Source organism: Ruditapes philippinarum, unplaced genomic scaffold (assembly GCF_026571515.1).
Source record: "Ruditapes philippinarum isolate M1 unplaced genomic scaffold, ASM2657151v2 ctg15059_1_1_1_1, whole genome shotgun sequence".
Lineage (NCBI taxonomy): Eukaryota > Metazoa > Mollusca > Bivalvia > Venerida > Veneridae > Ruditapes > Ruditapes philippinarum.
Window position 1 is genome coordinate 1 of NW_026862721.1, and position 20,880 is coordinate 20,880.

The following is a 20,880-nucleotide window of genomic DNA, read 5'->3' on the forward strand; positions in this document are numbered from 1 at the left end:
CTGTTATTGCCCTGTTAATATAAATCGAGGTTGATGTTTACTGGATATATTTATTGTTGTAATTTCCTTATATATATAATATTATATGAGCAGCGCCATTACAAAACCAACATAATGGGATTGCAACCAGCATGGATCCAGACCAGCCTGGGCATCCCCGCAGTCTGATCAGGAGCCATGCTGTTCGCTATCAGTTTCTCTACTTGTTATAGGGTTTTTAAGCGGACAGCATGGATCCTGATCAGACTGTGCGGATGCGCAGGCTGGTCTGGATCCATGCTGGTCACATACCCATTATGTTGGTTTTGTCGTGGCGCAGCTCATATATACATGTATATTATATTACAGAGAGTTTTTAACTGCTGGTGCCATACATGAGGTGAACGTGGATTGTAAAACTCTCGAGAAAGTTACATCCCAGTTAAAGGAGGATAAAGACTTGTCGGGAAGAACTAGGTAAATTCGAAATGTTCCAATTGATCGTTTTATAGACAGCTCGATAAATTTTAACTCTGTTTTAATTGTTTTTCTGGCTGTATGTTGATACATATAGGATCTGACATTTTAATAAACTTACAATTTTAACGATTCTTGGAAAGTGTTTTACTTTTAGTCTCGTTTCGTAACATTTCTTGGATTTTGTTCTCAATGTTTGATCTAAATATACTATAAACAGTTCATGATAATCTGGTACAAGCCCAGTCTTGGGAAATGGATAATATCGGTGTATGCAGGTAGGTATTCATTTGACCATAAGAATGTTAGCTCCTTGATTTTGTAAAATTTTCATTTCGAGCAATTTTTAGCTCGACTTTTCTATGAAAAGGGGAGCTATCCTACTCGCCCCGGCGTCGGCGTCGGCGTTGGCGTCACACCTTGGTTAAGTTTTTCGTACCACCCCACTTTATTTCAGAAGTATTACAAGTATGGCTTTGAAACTTACCATACTTGTTCACCATCATAACCTCCATCTACAGACAAGAGTACATAACTCTGTCAAGGTTTTTGACAGAATTATGGCCCTTTTTTGACTTTGAAAGTGTATTGATCTTGGTTAAGTTTTTTGTACCACCTCACTTTATTTCAAAACCATTGGAGGTATTGCTTTGAAACTGACCATACTTGTTTACCATCACGACCTTCATCAACAGACAAGAGGACATAACTCTGTCAAGGTTTTTGACAGAATTATGCCCCTTTTTGACTTAGAAAATACATTGAATATGGGTAAAATCCACTTATTGCCTTAACCCTTTGAGATATTGCTTTGAAACTTTTAATGCTATTTCACATCATTACCCCCATCTGTACGCAAGAGAAGGTAACTCTGTCAAGGATTTGTTTTAAAAATTAAGGCCTTTTATCGACTTAGAATCTTGGTTAAGTTTTTAGTACCAGTCCACTTGATAAAATTTATCTATTACTTGTATTATAAGGTAACTATAATACTTTCACATACAAAGTCAAATCTATATATTATGCTGATTGTACAAAAATATACTGCTTCCTTGGCATAGATTTCTTGAAAAATTATGTTATTATGTCATTTACCAAGGTGTTCTGAGTGACGTAAAAATACCTTATTCTCTCAAAGTGGGTTTAATACTATTAAATTTATTTAAGGCTCAACTCAGTTTTTTTTTCTTTCTTACCAGCCCTCTTTTGACTTAAACATTTCAAACTTTGCTGCAGTGTTCAAGGGTATCACACAATTCAGTAAAATAATTCTTCACTAAATATCTTAATGCTCATGGCCATTGTTCACTTTAAAAATACAGAGATTCTTGTATTGCCTTTTACTGCAAAAACTTTTTTTATTGGCAAGCAATAAAAAAGTCGAGCGCGCTGTCTTACGGACAGCTCTTGTTATATAATAAATTTTATATACAATTTATATTTCTATTTACAGATATATATTCCAACCGGCCATGGAGCATGTATATGCGTTGATGAAAAAAGACAGTTATTCAAGATTTCTCCGCTCTGACCAATATAATCAACTGTTAGACAAATCTCAAACACACTATACAAAGAAAAAGTAAGAAAAACTTTGCACGAGATTACAATCTTTAAAAAAGTATTCATTTTTGAAAAACTGATACAAAAGCAGTGTAACAATTTACTTTGTATTACTTAAGAATTATCACAAAGTTCCGATCAATTCTTTAAATATTATTACAACACCCTGTTTAAAGGGAAAAATCAGATCCGACTGTCTGATAGCAGGGTTCGTACAGTCTTAAAAAGTGCTTAAATTTGAGTCTCTTTCTTAAAAAGTGCTTAAAAATGTAAAAAAGTGCTTAAAAGTCCTTGAATGTGATTACTCTTTTGAAAAGTGCTTAAAAAGTGCTTAAATTTGCTAAAAATGTGCTTGAAAATGTTTGAATCACAGAATGACATAGTTTTGATAAAAATCAACAGTTAACAAAATAAAAGAAAAAAGATCTAATTTAGTATCAAAATCAATGAAATGTTTATTAAATCAAGGTAACAGTAAGTGGACAAATTGCAGTTGTTTTGAACTAATCTGTACTTGGTGCACCCTTTGTTGTTCTTCTATAATGTCAGAAAATGTGTATTCAACAAAAAATGGTGAACAAACTATCCATCATAGGGTGAAGATTGTGTTGGTATATGTGCAACAAATGTGCTTGAAAAATGGGAAAACGTGCTTAAATAGTACTTAAAAAGTCCTTGAATTTTGGCATTGGATGTCTGTACGAACCCTGGATAGACATTTGTCTGTCATTGTGTGGCATATGTAGTCGTTCACATTGGTAATTACTGGTAAGTTATCCAGGAGAGCCGGTTAGGTGGATCCACCTCCATAATATGACCAAAAAATAGTCTGTTAAAATCAAAGAAACAAACAAAGTATAGTCTGTTAAAATCAAAGAAACAAACAAAGGTAAAATCTAAATGAAGTAATCATATTTTGCAGGTTTTTCAACTTTGGTAGCAACCGTAAAAAGACTCCAAGCCCTCTTGTTCGTCGTAGAGGTAGTGCTTCCAGCGAAGGTGCAGATGGCGATTTAGGGGGACCCGCGTACCATTCATACAGTACTGGGAACCTTCGTGAACTTGATGAAAAACCAAGGCGATCTCAGAGGTATAATTTTTATTTTGGTTACATCATTCTGTAAGCAACATTAATTGATAAATCTAATTCATTTTTAGATAACATCAATAATTTTGTTACTTAAAGATAGATTTGTTCAAGATACTGCGAATTCATTTATATTCGTGGGCATGAAATTTCGTGGTTTCATCAAAACGGGCAAAAAAAACAAGTAAAAAAATAAAAGATGAAAACAACATTAAATGGTTAGAATTAGATGAAAACTACATTAGAATAGTTAATATTATATGAAAACAACATTAAAATAAATAATATTGTATAAAAACGTTATTTTTCAATAAATAATAATAACAATATATGAAAACAACATAAAGTTGAATAATAGTATCTTTAAACAACGCTAAGTTATCAATATTATCATAACAGTAAATAATATTGTATGAAACTGTCATTAAAATTATTTTTTTTCTTTTTTAGTGGAGGATCATTTTTAGGGGATCATTAAATAAGGAAAATTTATTTAAGATTGCAAAGGAATGTTTTATTAGTAATATTAAGTGTTTCTTAACCTGTAAGTTTCGGTTATTTTACATCAGAGGTTAAACTTCTTAAACCTTAAAGCCAAACTGATTAATTTATAAAGTAAAAAAAATAACAATAATTTCACAGAACACAATTTTAGTAAGTTTGTCTAAGTATTTCAATACAGAAATTATTTTCTACAATATCTATAACACTGCATTTCACATTTTTTTTTTATCACAGTTGTTTAGACTAAATTAAATGTAAAGACGAGATAAAATCAATAGCCAGATAACTTTGTTGTGCCCATTGATAGCTTTAGTAGTTGGGAGAGTACAGTCCCTTCTGGCTTTGTTCTATTTATAGAAATTTACCCCCTTTGAATATGCTTGTCAAAAAGTGTGTTAAAATATCACTTATTTTACCAATTTAAGAACATGTTTTGCAAATTATTTTTTTTTATTCATTAATCATTAATATAAATGTACAATTTCATTACTCATATAATAATGATTTTTTTTTATGCTAACATAAATTTATTAATCATGGTTAAATTAGCGTTAAATTGTATGGTATAATTGAAGTGTGACAAAATGCTGTTGAGCCGTTGAATAAATAGCCTGTAAAATGTGGTGAATTCATACTTACCTGGTACAGGGAACACCGTGATCTGCAAGGCGGTTTCCCCAGAAAGAGGCCCTTCCATTGCACTTCGGTTGGGCTGACGTCTGCGATAGCCCCAAATGTGGGTTACTCGGGTACGCAATTTATTGGTGTGGGGACTGCGTTCGCGCTATCCCTGAAATAACAAACAATCATTATACCCCCGCACAACAAAGTTGTAAGGGGGGTATACTGGAATCAGCTTGTCCGTCCGTCCGGCTGTCCGGCCGTCCGTCGGTTTTTTCTTGTCCGCCCAATAACTTAAGATTCCTTTGACCCTTAGTCTTCATATTTGGCATGGAGGTTAGTCATGATTAGTAAATGACCCCTATTGATTTTGAGGTCACTAGGTCAAAGGTCAAGGTCACAGGGGCCTTGACTTCAAAAAGCTTGTCCGCCTAATAACTTAAGATTCCTTTGACCTACAGTCGTCATATTTGGCATGGAGGTTAGTCATGATTAGTAGATGACCCCTATTGATTTTGAGGTCATCAGGTTAAAGGTCAAGGTCACAGGGGCCTTGACTTCAAAAAGCTTGTCCGCCCAATAACTTAAGATTCCTTTGACCTACAGTCATCATATTTGGCAGTGAGGTTAGTCATGATTAGTAGACGACCCCTATTGATTTTGAGGTCACCAGGTCAAAGGTCAAGGTCACAGGGGCCTTGACTTCAAAAAGCTTGTCCGCTCAATAACTTAAGATTCCTTTGACCTACAGTCGTCATATTTGGCATGGAATTTAGTCATGATTAGAAAATGACCCCTATTGATTTTGAGGTCACCAGGTCAAAGGTCAAGGTCACAGGGGCCTTGACTTCAAAAAGCTTGTCGACCCAATAACTTAAGATTCCTTTGACCTACAGTCGTCATATTTGGCATAGAGGTTAGTCATGATTAGTAGATGACCCCTATTGGATTTTGAGGTCATCAGGTCAAAGGACAAGGTCACAGGGGCCTTCACTTCAAAAAGCTTGTCCTCCCAATAACTTAAGATTCCTTTGACCTACAGTCTTCATATTTGGCATGGAGGTTAGTCATGATTAGTAGATGACCCCTATTGACTTTGAGGTCACCAGGTCACAGGTCAAGGTCACAAGGACCTTGACTTCAAAAAGCTTGTCCGCCCTATAACTTAAGATTCCTTTGACCCACAGTCTTCATGTTTGGCATGGAGGTTAGTCATGATAAGTAGATGACCCCTATTGATTTTGAGGTCACCAGGTCAAAGGTCAAGGTCACAGGGACTTTGACTTCAAAAAGTTTGTCTGCCCAATAACTTAAGATTCCTTTGACACACAGTCTTCATATTTGGCATGGATGTTGATCATTATTGGTAGATGACCCCTTTTGATTTTGAGGTCACTGGATCAAAGGTCAAGGTCATTGGGACTCTGACTTCAAAAAGTTTGTCCACCCATTAACTTAAGATTCCTTTGACTCACAGTCTTCATATTTGGCATGGATGTTGATCATGACTATAAGGTGACCCCTATTGATTTTTAGGTCACTGGGTCAAAGGTCAAGGTCACAGGGACCTTGACAAAAAAAAAAATTTTCTTCTCAATTGCTAAAGAATGTCCTGTCCGCAATGTATTGATTTTGACATTTTCACATTTGAAGCATGTAGAATATATAACTTAGCAATGCACTGGCTTAGTAACCTCAGATTTGGCAGGGAGGTTGTCCTTGAGCTCTAAATGGCCACTGTTGATTCTGACAAAGTGGTATGCGGGGGTATTCACGCCATGATAGTGGCAGTTCTAGTTAATGGTCAGAAAGTATTCTCAAGTACTAGTTACTAAATCCCTTGTAGTTTGTTGAATGGGTGTGAAACTTTAAAAAAGATGATTAAAAATTTATGTATGATATTATTTAATGTTAAATATATTAAGAAATATATATTTCATGTTTTTAATTATAGATGCATATTTGAAGTCATGTTTAAATATTTTGTCAATGTTATATGTAAATGATTTTAGCATTTGCTCTATGTTTGCAAGAAGATCCATGTGTAAATGCATCTCTGTTTTCATGTATTGACTGCAAGCTATAGATTATAAACTGTTAGGATAGTCTTTGTTTTATTTCTAGTTGCTTGCCATTTGCTCGTAATTAAGATTTTCATGTTTAAAGCTGCATGAATTATATAATTCTGAAAACAATATTCTGTCATTATTATAGAAATTAGGAGTTTTATGTTGACCCTTGATTAACAAATAGCTTTTAGATTTAATATGTAAATCTACTGGTATGTACAGGGAAACATATTTTTTGTGACACTAAACAGTTGTTTTTCTTTACTTAAATTTCTTTTAAAATTATTCATCTAGTATAAAGCTGAATTTAAAACTATGTTAGTCTCTGATCATCTAAGCTTGGCCTCCAATATGAAAGTACAATAATGACCTGACTAATTTCACTGTAAAGAAGAAAAGAAATTCGTACCTACAAACTCAGTGTTTCTGGAGAGTAAATTTTCACCTGTTTTTGCAATATGTTTTATTTTGAAAAGTTCCCTTACTTACAGTTACAACCTAGGAACATATACCTGTATATAAAAACACATGTATAATCCTCTGTCGTGTGAGAAATAATTTTTTTGGTGTCCCCTTTTAGGTGCTTTAAATATCTTATTAACCAATGTGTGAGTCATCACCAATACTTGGCTGTAGCATCCTTTGATGTCAAGTTCATCATGGGCTACATTTAGTGGCCAGCAGCCAGAGTTTAATATGAAAAATTCCTCTTATAAACAGATATATGAATCATCATCAAGCATTGTCTGTAAAATTCTTAGATTGTCGCAAAATAAAATTTTGTTAGCCAGGAAAGCAAATAGAAATATCTTTAAAGCTGCAAGCCTCCAGATGAGCCAAGTTTCAATAAAATAAATCTTGCAAATAATGTACTTAGATTTAAAGGACAGTAAAAGTATTCACAATTTAAGAAATAATTCACAGATAATATGCAATTCATGACTGTTTTTCCAGTATCTATCAGCATATTTCTGCTATGTAACTAACGCAATAAAGCAATTTTTGAATATTCAAACCTGGTTTTGTCAATTTTCGAATATTTTAAGTGTCTACTTTGTATGTTCACTTGACGATATTTTTACTTATTAATACATTTAAAAAATGTCCACTATAATTAGCATAAATCTGGAGGAAAGCTGCTTTAAACCTCCATGAAACAATTGGTGAATTATCTTTAACTGGGGTCTGTATTGTCTTTAGATGGTCTTCAAAATTAATTAGAATCACGATTTAGTAACATACTTGTTGTCACGAAAATACTTTTTAACAGAAGCTATTTGTTACATCAAACTAAAACAAAATTTTAAAATTGCTATAAAGTTGTGTTATGGCATTGCGTGGTAATGTTATGTGTTTATATTTTGGATTATGCATTCAGAACCTCGTATGTGGGATCTGATAGCAGTATTTATATGGGCACTTACGACGGGTAGGTACAAACCCTGTATACGTAGTGGCTACCTCGACAGATTATTGCTAAACATTTCGTTTACCTTTAGTTATTGTTTTTAGCTCACCTGTCACAAAGTGACAGGGTGAGCTTTTGTGATGGCTTTTCGTCCGGCGTCCGGCCGTAAACTTTTGCTTTAAATGACATCTCCTCATAAACCACTGAGCCAATTTCAACCAAACTTCACAGGAATGTTCCTTTGGTGGTCACCTTTAAAAATTGTTCAAAGAATTTAATTCCATGCAGAACTCTGGTTGCCATGGCAACCGAAAGAAAAATCTTTAAATATCTTCTTTTAAACAACCCTAAGAGCTAGAGCTTAGATATTTTGCATGAAACATCTTCTAGTGAGTGTCTACCAAGTTTGTTCAAATAAAAGCCCTGGGGTCAAAATTGGCCCCGCCCCAGGGGGTCATTGATTTTCCCTATATGCATATAGTAAAAACTTAAAAAATCTTCTTTTAAAGAACCCAAAAGGCTGGAGCTAAGATATTTGGCATGAAACATCTTCTAGTGAGTGTCTACCAAGTTTGTTCAAATAAAAGCCCTGGGGTCAAAATTGGCCCCGCCCCAGGGGGTCATTGATTTTCCCTATATGCATATAGTAAAAACTTAAAAAATCTTCTTTTAAAGAACCCAAAGAGCTAGAGCTAAGATATTTAGCATGAAACATGTTCTAATGGGTGTCTACCAAATTTGTTCAAATAAAAGCCCTTGGGTCAAAATTGGCCCCGCCCCGGGGGTCATTGATTTTCCTTTAATGTGTATGGCAAAAACTTAAAAATCTTCTTTGAAAAAACCCATATACGAGGTATGTTCAAAAAGTTCATGGATTTTTGCTGTCATTTTTTACTTGGTTCATAAAAACACCCTTAGTGGATATGAATTGAAAGAGTGTCTTTATTTCTAAAAGTAAGATTTACTTTAATTGTTGACTTTTACCTCCTTTACGAGTTATGTGCACTTTAATAACCATGGCAACGCAACATCGGCGCACGCCGAAATTTTCATATAATGTTTAAATATAAATAAATGTTGAAACAAAGTGAATGATTGTTTTATGAAGTAAAATACAATTAATCATCTATTATTATTTAAATAACATAAATCTGAAATTTGACGTTGTTTGGACGTTGAATAGCTGAACAAACAGGTTTTGAGCAGCAGTAGACAGACAGGTAAGTTGGGAAATATAAAGCCCGTTTAAAAACTAGAAGTTCGCTCTTTCGGAAATTTTTACCAATAAATATGGGATACTCCTTCATATTTTTATGAGGTGATTAAATTAACGAAGAACAATGTGTTGGCGAGCAAGTCTCTTGGTTTCAGGTCGTGCAAACGATTCAAATACGGCCAATACATGCTGACAGACAGAAAGGGCGACGGATAATTTTTTAGTGGAAAATTGTTGGGACGTTTAATTGCAAAAGATCTACAGAAGTCCAACATTATGACAGTTTTGCGAGATGTCCGACATGTTTAATTTCTGCATCGGGTCTATGCATTCAATTCTGACAAAATAATTTAATTTAATTAACATAATATTTTATTTCATTCATTAGGATATATGCGTATTTACAATAAATAATTGTAGTTATTATATTATTTGTATTACGTGTATTTACCCTGGTCCGTTTGACAATTAATGCTAGCCGGTGTTCAGTAGATTTACCGCATAGAATAATTGTCAGTTGATAAAATATTTTTCTTAATCATTGATAATCATATTGTTTAAATATCGGACGAGTGCGGTTTCAAATTGATACTTTAAATCAACGATTGAATTAACTTAATAACTCTGCCCATTACTCAAAAATCTCGATAAAGAGCGGAAAGTATGCGGAACTCGGACCTATTTACGGAAAATGGAGCGAAAAGATGACCACTTTATATCTCGGGTCATCATCACAAACAGAAAAATGGTTTTGGTAAATGATCCGCAGATATTGAACACTAAAAAGAGTACTTTCAGAACCAATTACAATGGTACAATTTTTCATTTATATTGCGACGTCACGAGCGTCATTCTGTTTCATCATCAGTGTGCGCCGGATTGTGCACCTCTTGTGATTTGTAACTGTCACAGAATTGTTATTTGTAAACATATTGTATTGATTTTTTCACTGTTTATTAAGGACATATTTTCATATATGTCTCTTTTAAACTCATATACGCAAATTAAAAGCCGTGATCAGTAGAGCCGTAGTCCACGAACTTTTTGAACAGCCCTCGTAGCTAGAGTTTAAATATTAAGCATGAAACATCTTCTAATCAGTGTCTACAAAGTTTGTTCAAATAAAAGCCCCGGGGTCAAAATTGGCCCTGCCCCGGGGGTCATTGATTTTCCTTTTTTGTGTATAGCAAAAACTTAAAAATCTTCTTTGAAAAAACCCAAATAGCTAGAGTTTAGATATTAAGCATGAAACATCTTTTAGTAAATATCTACAAAGTTTGTTCAAATAAAAGCCCGGGGGTCAAAACTGGCCCTGCCCCAGGGGTGTCATTGTTTTTAACTATATGTGTATAGTAAAAACTTAAAAAATCTTCTTTTAAAAAACCCAATGAGCTAGAACTTAGATGTTTAGCATGAAACATCTTCTTATGGGTGTCTACCAAGTCTGTTCAAATAAACAAATAAAAGCCCTTGGGTAAAAATTGGCCCGGGGGGGGGGGGGGGGGGGGGCTATATACAGGTGAGCGACCTCAGGGCCATCATGGCCCTCTTGTTTGGTGTAGTTCTGAGGATGTGGGAGTCTCTGTGGTCAAGTTGTTATTGTTGGTGCCTAGCCCCTCCTACTCTCTAGCCCCTCCTACTTTTGAATCCTGACCAGAAATTTAGATTATTTTATGCTAAGAACCTATCCAGCTAGTTTAGTTATAAGATATATAGTTCGGTGCTCATTTGTACTTCAAATAATGCACAGAGGAGCACGTAAGGTTTTCCTCCATGGGTAAAGCCTGTAAGTTACCATATTAACCTGACAGTGTGAGTTTGACTTAAAACATGTGCACAAAAATTCTTCAGCATCTGGTAAGAGCCTCTTACCTCCATTTACTTATCCATTATATTTCCATGGTTACAAGTGTATTTGATGAGCTAAAATTATTGATAGTAAAACACATTTATCAGATAACTTACCATACCATGGTGCTTATTTTAACCATAGATTTGCACAATTCAGCTTTACTATTGCACAGTACCAGTGTTATTTCCACATTCAGAGATACACACTTTGAAAATGCATCTTTTACTTAAAATTAAGTTATTGATGGTAAATGAAATTAATGGAAATTTTGAAGGAATATTATATATTAACTTACATGTATTTTTACTAAAGGTGACCAATTTGTTTGTAATTTTTCCCTCTTTTTACATACACTGTTCTCTTTAAGTTCTCCTCAATCTTGGTTTTACAGATAGAATAAGCAATAACTACCTTGATGAGTCCTTGACCTTTGATTGCCTTGGCCTTCTATTGGGCTGTTAAAAACTGTTACACAACAGGGGTTAAAAATAAACTTATTTTTGAGTAATGTTGTTTTTGTTTGTTTTTGATTGTGCTTGGAAAACAGTATGGTGGTGGATTTATTATTTTGGTTTTGTTGTTTATATTGTTGTTAATGTGACATATGTGTGTTGGGGAATGTGTGATGTACTAATGTATTTACCTGTTGTTGTTGTTGTTGTTGTTGTTATGTGAGTTAATTTGTCTGCATAATACTGCATGTTTGTAACGTCATTTTTCATTTGACAGTGGTGATATTCATATTATGTATGAAATGACTATCAAATACTTTTTAGTTTAAGCAGAAAAAAAAACACCCCAGTTTTCTCAATATTATTTATTTGTTCTAAAACAGCTTTTATGGCCATGTTTTTTTTATACATGTACATGTATAATCATGATAATGGATGCAGTTACTTTTTTGAAATACAGGAATATGATAATGTCCTTGATGTTTATTTCAAATGACAATTATTCATGTTTATTTCAAGATTTAAATGAAATATCAAATGAAGGTAAACCATAAAAGTTAAAAGGATGATTTTCTAAATACACAAAAGAATATGTGTTCAATAGTATCAAAGAGAGGTAATGCTTAAATAGTTAGTTGATAGAAAACAAGATCATAGGACAACAAAATATAACAGGATGTAACAATTCTTAGTAATAAGATATGGGAATACTTGACAAAACAGGATATAAATTTTACATAGTTATTTGATGAAACTTTTCTAGATTAAAACTGAGTAAAAATTGATCTCATGAATAGAAATGACCTTCTTGATTTTCATGTTTTTACATAATCATTCATTCTTTCAGGCAAAGTAATTCCCCGTCTGTACGTAGACGTACTGAAAACATGGATTCCGACAACAAATTAACTACCAGTAGTAATGATCCACGTCGCCGTAGCAACTTAGAGGTTCCACGATCAACGTACCAGGGGATGAATTCAGAGGGGAACCGCAAGTCTGAAGCCGTAAATCCGTGTCTAGCTATCAGCGTTCCTAGAACAAACGTCGTCACTCCATGGGAGGGAGAGTCCTAATTTGACTATGGTCTAACACATACGAAACATGACAGCGTAATGTCAGCCCTAAAATTCCAGTAAATTGGTGGATTTTGATAGATTCACCTTTAGTTATAAGATCTAAACAATTGTAAAATATTGGGAGATATTCTTCTTTGATATAAATATATATATATAGGGTTAATTTTGAAAATCTGTAAACTATTGAGATGACAGCATATATTTAGAATGTCTAGAATAATTATAATTGTTATGAAACATATATTTTGATGTTTGACATGTGTGTAGAATATTTCAAACATGAACAGCAAGATTTTGATCCATGAATGGCTGTTAAAAGTTTCAAGTATGCATTGTTTTGTAAATTTATTGTATATCAGATGCACTATTTCTATATCATTCCATGAATTTTTAAAGCTCACCTGAGCTTATATGCACATTTTGAGCTCTTATGATTGTTAGATGTTCCGTGTTTGTCTGCTAGTTTGTATCGGTGTTCCTTCAAATATCCAAAAGTCATTATTTTAAAAGTATACACCGAGTTCTGGAAAAGTGTCCCTTATCTGTAATATATTTTGTTTATGTAAATTTTTTTTTCTTCTGCGGCTATATTTATCTTCCTTGAATGTTCGCTGAAAGCGAAAAGATTACTGAATGAACCAACCAAATCAGACATCAACTTTGTTTTTCTTTTTTGTTTTTTTCATGGGTTTTTTATTTAATTAACTAATTTTGCACCATAGGAAAATATTTTATTATATTGATTCACTACAAATAGCTGTTGCCTTTATCTTAAAGTTTTTATATTTTTCATCAATTATTCTGCACTGTAAGTCACAGGTGAGTCACAAAGGGCCAACAGGGTTCTCTTGTTATGTATTGTTCTTGTTCCTTGTTATACGAATTAATTGTTATGTCTTTATTGATCCCACTGTTTTCATACTGTTGTTTTTATCTGTGAAAAAGTGATTGTTGTTACCTGTTTACCATAGACATTGTAATGATGATAAGGATAGTAAATTCCAGTTGCGATTCTAGAATTTTCAAATCAAGTCTTAATTCTAGAATTTGAGGAATAGTTCCAAGAATTGAGTGGTTATTCCAGAAATTGAGAAATGATTCCAAAAATTGAGTTGGTAGTTCTAGAAATTGAGAAATTATTCCAAAAATTGAGTTGGTAGTTCTAGAAATTGAGAAATTATTCACAGAATTGAGTTGGTAATTCTAGAATTTGAAGAATTATTCCAAGAATTGAGTTGTTAATTCTAGAATTTAAAAATTATTCCAAGAATGTATTTAGTTGTAATTCTAGAATTTGAGGAACAAATTTCAAGTCAAGCATCAAAAGAAGAATTAGAGATAATTTTGAAGAGTTGAGAAATAGTTTAATTATCATTGGGTGATAATTTTAAAAAATGACAAGATATTATGATAAGATTGATAATTGGGAATTCTACCTTTAATATAAATCAGTGGGTATATAAATAAATATGTCCTCTAAGTTTTCCTATTCCTTTCTAAGTGTATATTACCCAAAAATATGTTTATAAAAAGCAGCATATACCAAGTTTTACATATCGAGTTTAAAATGGTAACAAAAGTCAGGATTAGTCAGTTTGGTAAGAAGAAAGTGTGATAATATCCCCAGTGATACAAAATTATGAAAACAGTGCCTTGTTAGAAATACAGTAAGTGTAAATATATATATCATATATATATATATATAGAGTTATTTCAATTGTATACATGTACGTTCTTTTTTAATGTATACATTTTCTTTTGTTAAATAATATTTCTTTGTATGATAGTGTTTGACAGTGTGTGAATGAAAACTTTCTCACTTTTTCTCTCTTTTTCACAGCATGCATGTTTTATGTGCTCTTGAATAATTTTGTAGTCAGTTGTTTTTTTTATTGAAGTTCTTTAAAGATGTTAAGTCATATTTTACATGGAATAGAAATCATTAGGTATTACAAGTAATTTATTGTAGCCAATTTATAGATAATTTTCATTCATAGAAAGATAATAACTGTACTGTCATTCAGAATCTACTATTCTTAAAAGCATAGTGGCCAACTTCCTTCCCCTCGCTGGTTGAATATGAAGGTTACATTAAATCTTGTTTTAGGTAAAAAAAAAAAATTTTTTTAAAAGATACCGAGTGTTTGTTAAAGACAATTTGAGCTACTACCTGTCTTTCTCCACCATAGTCAGTAAGTAAGTAAGGACTTTATTTAATGAGGCTTACACATTCGGTTTCCTGATCTTCCATGCTGGCCTCAGCATATACATAGCATATACATAACAAGATATACATTACACATTTTAAATAACATATATACACAAATAGAAAAAACAAAACAAAAACCAAACCAAAAAAAACAAACAAAAAAAACAAACAAACATCAAGAAACCACATTTTTATAACCTGGGCATGAAAAATACATTATTTTACAAGTAAGATTAAAACAGTATTGTAAAAACAAAACATTATACATTTTATTCTTGTGTGGCATTATCATTACAACAAAATGTACACTCATTTAATTAGAAAATTGCCACTTAATATATGTGGCTTGAAATTTCTAAAGCTAGAAAGTCACCATAAAAGCTTAACAGTGTTGTTGTAACTTAAAAAGCAATCAAAATGTCAAATAAAAATGAATGGAGAGATTTTTCCATGTGCGAGATATACCAGAGTATAACGTAGGTTGGCCTCAATGGATTACAACTTTTCAAATAAAACAGTAAAGCATATTAATTTTGCACTGACTTAAAGAGACCTATTGTGCATGGAAATATGATGTGTTGTTTTGTCTATTTTAACAAGTTAAAAAATGCTGTTGTAGTGGCTACATGTTTTCTTAATATTTTAATGAATGAAGATACAAGAAGAGATTCCTACAAATTAGTATTTATTAAATGTTTCTTTTAGTCAAAAACACACGAGTAGACCAAAAAAGAATCCATTTTATTGAATTTTCCATAATAAAATTTGTTTTTTTTTGTAAAACTATAGATGTCCTTTTACTCAGTCTAAATTATTAGCCAAAAAAATTTTCAAATTTATCTTTACTTTAAAAAAAAAATGAAAATGAAAACCATTCTTAACGCCTCGCTTTTTAACTCTAGTGCAAAGAACTAATGTTTTTCATACAAGTATTTATTTACATTATAATTTATCAATGAAATTCAGTTTTAGAAATAATGTGTTGAAATCTGATAACAAGCAAAAATTTGAAACCAGCAGGACTAATTGCAGCTAAAATGCAGTGTTAGCGTAGCAATGGTTGTTAGCAATGTTTGTAATTTACAAGGTTATTGAGAATGTAATACTAGTCTGGTTTGTTGTTATGTTTTATATATGGATACCATCATTGTTTATCACTTAAAAATACATGGTTGCTATTATCATTTACCACATGGAAATATATTGTATGCAACATTGATAAAATCACTGTTTACCTCCTGGAAAAACATGGTTACAAACATTGCCACATTGAAATACATGTACATGGTTGCAGTCATTGTCACAGGGCTACAATCATTGTTTACCTCATGTAAATATATGATTGCAACCATTGTCACATGGAAATACATGGTTACAAACATTGCCACATGGAAATACATGGTTATAACCATTGCCACATGGAAATACATGGTTACAAACATTGCCACATGGAAATACATGGTTATAACCATTGCCACATGGAAATACATGGTTACAATAATTGCTTACCAAAACATTGCCAAATGGAAATACATGGTTGCAGTCATAATTTGCCATAATGTTTTTTTGATTTATGATGACATACTTGTTTTATTTTAAGGTAAAATATAGGGGGGAGCAAATAAGCACAGTCTTTCACATTTGAATATGATACTGTATTCACATATAATTTTCTATGATATGTATTTCTTATTGTAAACCATTTTGCAGCTTCTTTTAGAAATAAATTTACCAATGTTTCTTGCTTAAAATAATGCATTTTGTTTAGTTTGTAGACAAATTGTTAATGCGCAAACTTTGAACCCTAAACCTGCTGAATTTATACAATGGACACAACAAAATTATATGTTTGTAAATGTGCTTTATAAATTTTGGTATATCAAGATGAAAATTGAAGAAATAATTAGCCAAGAGTATAGAGCCTGGTCAGACTGCACAGATGTTCAGTTTGACCTGACTTTATTTAAGTGACCTTCATGTCCAGTAGGGGGCATGCATGGCTGTGTGGTTTAGGCCTCATTCACTTAAAACCACTTGCTTCTCTCCACTGGGGGTTTGGTACCCGGCAGAGACTTTGGATTCTTTCATGTGAAGAAGCTATCCAGCTAGTTTATGAAATATCAGTGGAACTACTCAGGTGTCCATTCCTGCCTGAAATATTGCAGAGGCAGCTTAGGTCTTACTCAACAAATAAAGCAGCTGGAAAGTCGCCATATGGTTTAAGATTTTGGAAAGTAAGGAAACATTGGTGGAATTAATAAATCATTTACTAGACAGCTAGTCAGTAGTGCCAAAAGTTTTCTCTCACTAGTTAAACCATTTATATTTACTGCACTGCATAATTATTGGATGTCATTTTGAGTAATGGATTAGAATGATCAAGATTAAGTCATTAATTCAAAATCTTGTGTAAAGTTGAATTACTACCCAGGGAGTAAGTCACATGCTGGGCCATGTATCCAATTTTATGTTTTTTGATCTTTATAAATCCATTTCACAATTTTACATTCATGTTTTTTTTTCTAGTCATGTTAATATTTTACCTTTTAGATTGCTATTGCCAAAAACATTAACCTTTGTGCAATATTTCATATGTGTTCCTATTTATTCATTGTTAAATATTAGGGGGGAAAATGTGCATTGTTTTATATAGATGATCTTGCCTATATCTTTACAGATCTGTTAAGTTTATACAACATATTCTTCTTTTATATATTATAATCATGTCTCATGTTATTCCTTTATACTTTTTGCTGCTTTTTATGCCACCGCAGCATCTGCGATGCGGTGGCATATAGCGATTCACCTGTGTGTGTGTGTGTTTGTTTTGGTGTGTGTTTGTGTGTGTGTGTGTTATATAGATTATATAGTGAACTTAAAAAATCTTCTTGTGAAAAACCAGTAGTCCAATTTCAACCAAACTTGGCAGGATTGATCCTTGGGTGAAGGGCTTCCAAAGTTGTTCAAAGAATTTCATTCCATGCAGAAATCTGGTTGCCATGGCAACCAAAAGGAATTATAAGAACAAATTTAAAAAATCTTCTTGTAAAGACCCAAAAGGCCTAGAGCTTAGATATTTTGCATAAGGCATTGTCTGGTAGACCTCTACCAAGATTGTTCAAATTATAGCCCTGGGGTCAAAATCGGCCCCGCCCTGGGGTCATTGATTTTCACTATATGTACATATAGTAAAAACTTAAAATACCTTATTGTAAAGACCCAAATAGCCTAGAGCTTAGATATTTTGCATAAGGCATTGTCTGGTAGACCTCTACCAACATTGTTCAAATTATAGCCCTGGGGTCAAAATAGGCCCCGCCCCGGGTCATTGTTATATAGATTATATAGTGAACGTAAAAAATCTTCTTGTGAAAAACGAATAGTCCAATTTCAACCAAACTTGGCAGGATTGATCCTTGGGTGAAGGGCTTCCAAAGTTGTTCAAAGAATTTCATTCCATGCAGAAATCTGGTTGCCATGGCAACCAAAAGGAATTATAAGAATAAATTTAAAAAATCTTCTTGTAAAGACCCAAAAGGCCTAGAGCTCAGATATTTTGCATAAGGCATTGTCTGGTAGACCTCTACCAAGATTGTTCAAATTATAGCCCTGGGTCAAAATCGGCCCTGCCCTGGGGTCATTGATTTTCACTATATGTACATATAGTAAAAACTTAAAATACCTTATTGTAAAGACCCAAATAGCCTAGAGCTTAGATATTTTGCATAAGGCATTGCCTGGTAGACCTCTACCAAGATTGTTCAAATTATAGCCCTAGGGTCAAAATCGGCCCTGCCCCGGGGGTCATTGATTTTCACTATATGTACATATAGTAAAAACTTTAAATACCTACTTGTAAAGACCCAGAAGGCCTAGAGCATAAGGCATTGTGTTGTAGACCTCTACCCAGATTGTTCAAATTATAGCCCTTGGGTCAAAATCGGCCCTGCCCGGGGGTCATTGGTTTTCGTTATATGTATATAGTAAAAACTTTAAAAAAAATTTCTTCTAGCAATTGACAAATGCTAGAGGTTAGATATTTTGCATGAAAACCATTGTGTAGTGAACCTCTAGCAAGATTGTTCAAATTATAGCCCTGGGGTCAAAATTGCCCCCGCCCGGGGGGTCATTGATTTCAATATATACATATAGTAAAAAAAATAAAAAAATCTTATTGTCTCTAGGTACAAGGTACAAGGCTTCAAAAACTTAAAATACCTTCTTGTAAATGCCCAAAAGGCCTAGAGCTTAGGTATTAATGCGGTGGCATAGCATTTTTCTCAAATGCAATCTTGTTTCTTTTTTTATTTATTTTTTTTACTTTTTTTTTTTTCATCATTCCCCCACCCCCCAAGCTTTGGGAGTGTTTTTTTTTTTTTTATCATTCCCCCACCCCCAAGCTTTGGGAGTGTTTGATGCTAGTCTACACGAAAAAGTATTGGATATAGATTCTTTGTACCACATGATATGATACAGCTAAAAAATGGCAAAAATGCCATTTACATTAAATTAAATGTATGTGATATATAGTAATAGGAAGTGGTTTGATTAAATAAAGCGCAAGCAGATAAGAGAAAATTTTGAACTGAAAAAGATTATCAAATAACATACATGTATCAATTTTTTTCCTATGCTTTTAATTAATTTTCAATACATTATGTTATAGTTACGGAGATGTAAATGTTTTCTGTTACGTTCCATGAATTATATATTTTGTTTGTGATGTTTCGTACCATTCCCTGTAAACATTTTACATTTTTAGCTCACCTGTCACAAAGTTACAGGGTGAGCTTTTGTGATCGCTTTTCGTCCGGCGTCCGTCCGTAAACTTTTACTTTAAATGACATCTCCTCGTAAACCACTAAGCCAATTTTATCCAAACTTCTCAGGAATGTTCCTTTGGTGGTCACCTTTAAAAATTGTTCAAAGAATTTAATTCCATGCAGAACTCTGGTTGCCATGGCAACCGAAAGAAAAAACTTTAAATATCTTCTTTTAAAAAACCATAAGAGCTAGAGCTTAGATATTTGGCATGAAACATCTTCTAGTGAGTGTCTACCAAGTTTGTTCAAATAAAAGCCCTGGGGTCAAAATTGGCCCCGCCCCGGGGGGTCATTGATTTTCCCTATATGCATATAGTAAAAACTTAAAAAATCTTCTTTTAAAGAACCAGCTAAGATATTTAGCATGAAACATGTTCTAATGGGTGTCTACCAAGTTTGTTAAAAAAAAAAAGCCCTGGGGTCAAAATTGGCCCCGCCCCGGGGGGTCATTGATTTTCCCTATATGCATATAGTAAAAACTTAAAAAATCTTCTTTTAAAGAACTCAAAGAGCTATGGCTAAGATATTGAGCATCAAACATGTTCTAATAGGTGTCTACCAAGTTTGTTCAAATAAAAGCCCTAGGGTCAAAATTGGCCCCGCCCCATGGGGTCATTGATTTTCCCTATATGCATATAGTAAAAACTTAAAAAATCTTCTTTTAAAGAACCAAAAGAGTTAGAGCTAAGATATTTAGCATGAAACATGTTCTAATAAGTGTCTACCAAGTTTTTTCAAATAAAAGCCCTGGGGTCAAAATTGGCCCCGCCCCGGGGGTCATTGATTTTCCCTTTATGCATATAGTTAAAAAAACTTAAAAAATCTTCTTTTAAAGAACTCAAAGAGCTATGGCTAAGATATTTAGCATGAAACATGTTCTAATAGGTGTCTACCAAGTTTGTTCAAATAAAAGCCCTGGGGTCAAAATTGGCACCGCCCCGGGGGTCATTGATTTTCCTTATATGTGTATAGCAAAAACTTAAAAAAATCTTCTTTGAAAAAACCCAAATAGCTAGAGTTTAAGATATTAAGCATGAAAACATCTTTTAGTGAGTGTCTACAAAGTTTGTTCAAATAAAAGACCTGGGTCAAAATTGGCCCCGCCCCGGGGGTCATTGATTTTCTTTATATGTGTATAGCAAAAACTTAAAATCTTCTTTCAAAAAACCCAAATAGCTAGAGTTTAGATATTAAGCATGAACATCTTCTAGTAAGTGTCTACAAAGTTTGTTCAAATAAAAGCCCTGGGGTCAAAACTGCCCGGCCCAGGGGTGTCATTGTTTTTTAACTATATGTGTATAGTAAAAACTTAAAAAAAATCTTCTTTTAAAAAGCCCAATGAGCTAGAGCTTTAGATGTTTAGCATGAAACATCTTCTTGATGGGTGTCTACCAAGTTTGTGCAAAATAAAAGCCCTTGGGTTTTAAATTGCCCTGCCAACGTTGGGGGTGGGGGTGGGGTTGGGTGGGCCTATATACAGGTGAGCCACCTCAGGGCCATCATGCCCTCTTGTTTTGTTTTATTTTTGTTTTAAATTTTTT

At 33.3% G+C, this 20,880-nt stretch overlaps 1 protein-coding gene and 1 non-coding gene across 2 annotated transcripts; both read left to right on the forward strand.

Moving 5' to 3' along the window:
• Positions 1-348: 348 nt before the first annotated feature.
• On the forward strand, positions 349-16,312 carry LOC132720001 (uncharacterized; the record flags this gene model as incomplete). The annotated part of the gene is made up of 5 exons (XM_060703975.1): positions 349-456; positions 1,910-2,038; positions 2,942-3,109; positions 7,679-7,729; positions 12,076-16,312. Coding segments are annotated over 5 exons (685 nt in total), but the record flags the coding sequence as incomplete, so codon positions are not given.
• On the forward strand, positions 4,242-4,403 carry LOC132720002 (U1 spliceosomal RNA). Its single transcript, XR_009624294.1, has one exon. It is a non-coding gene; the product is annotated as a U1 spliceosomal RNA (small nuclear RNA).
• Positions 16,313-20,880: the final 4,568 nt, after the last annotated feature.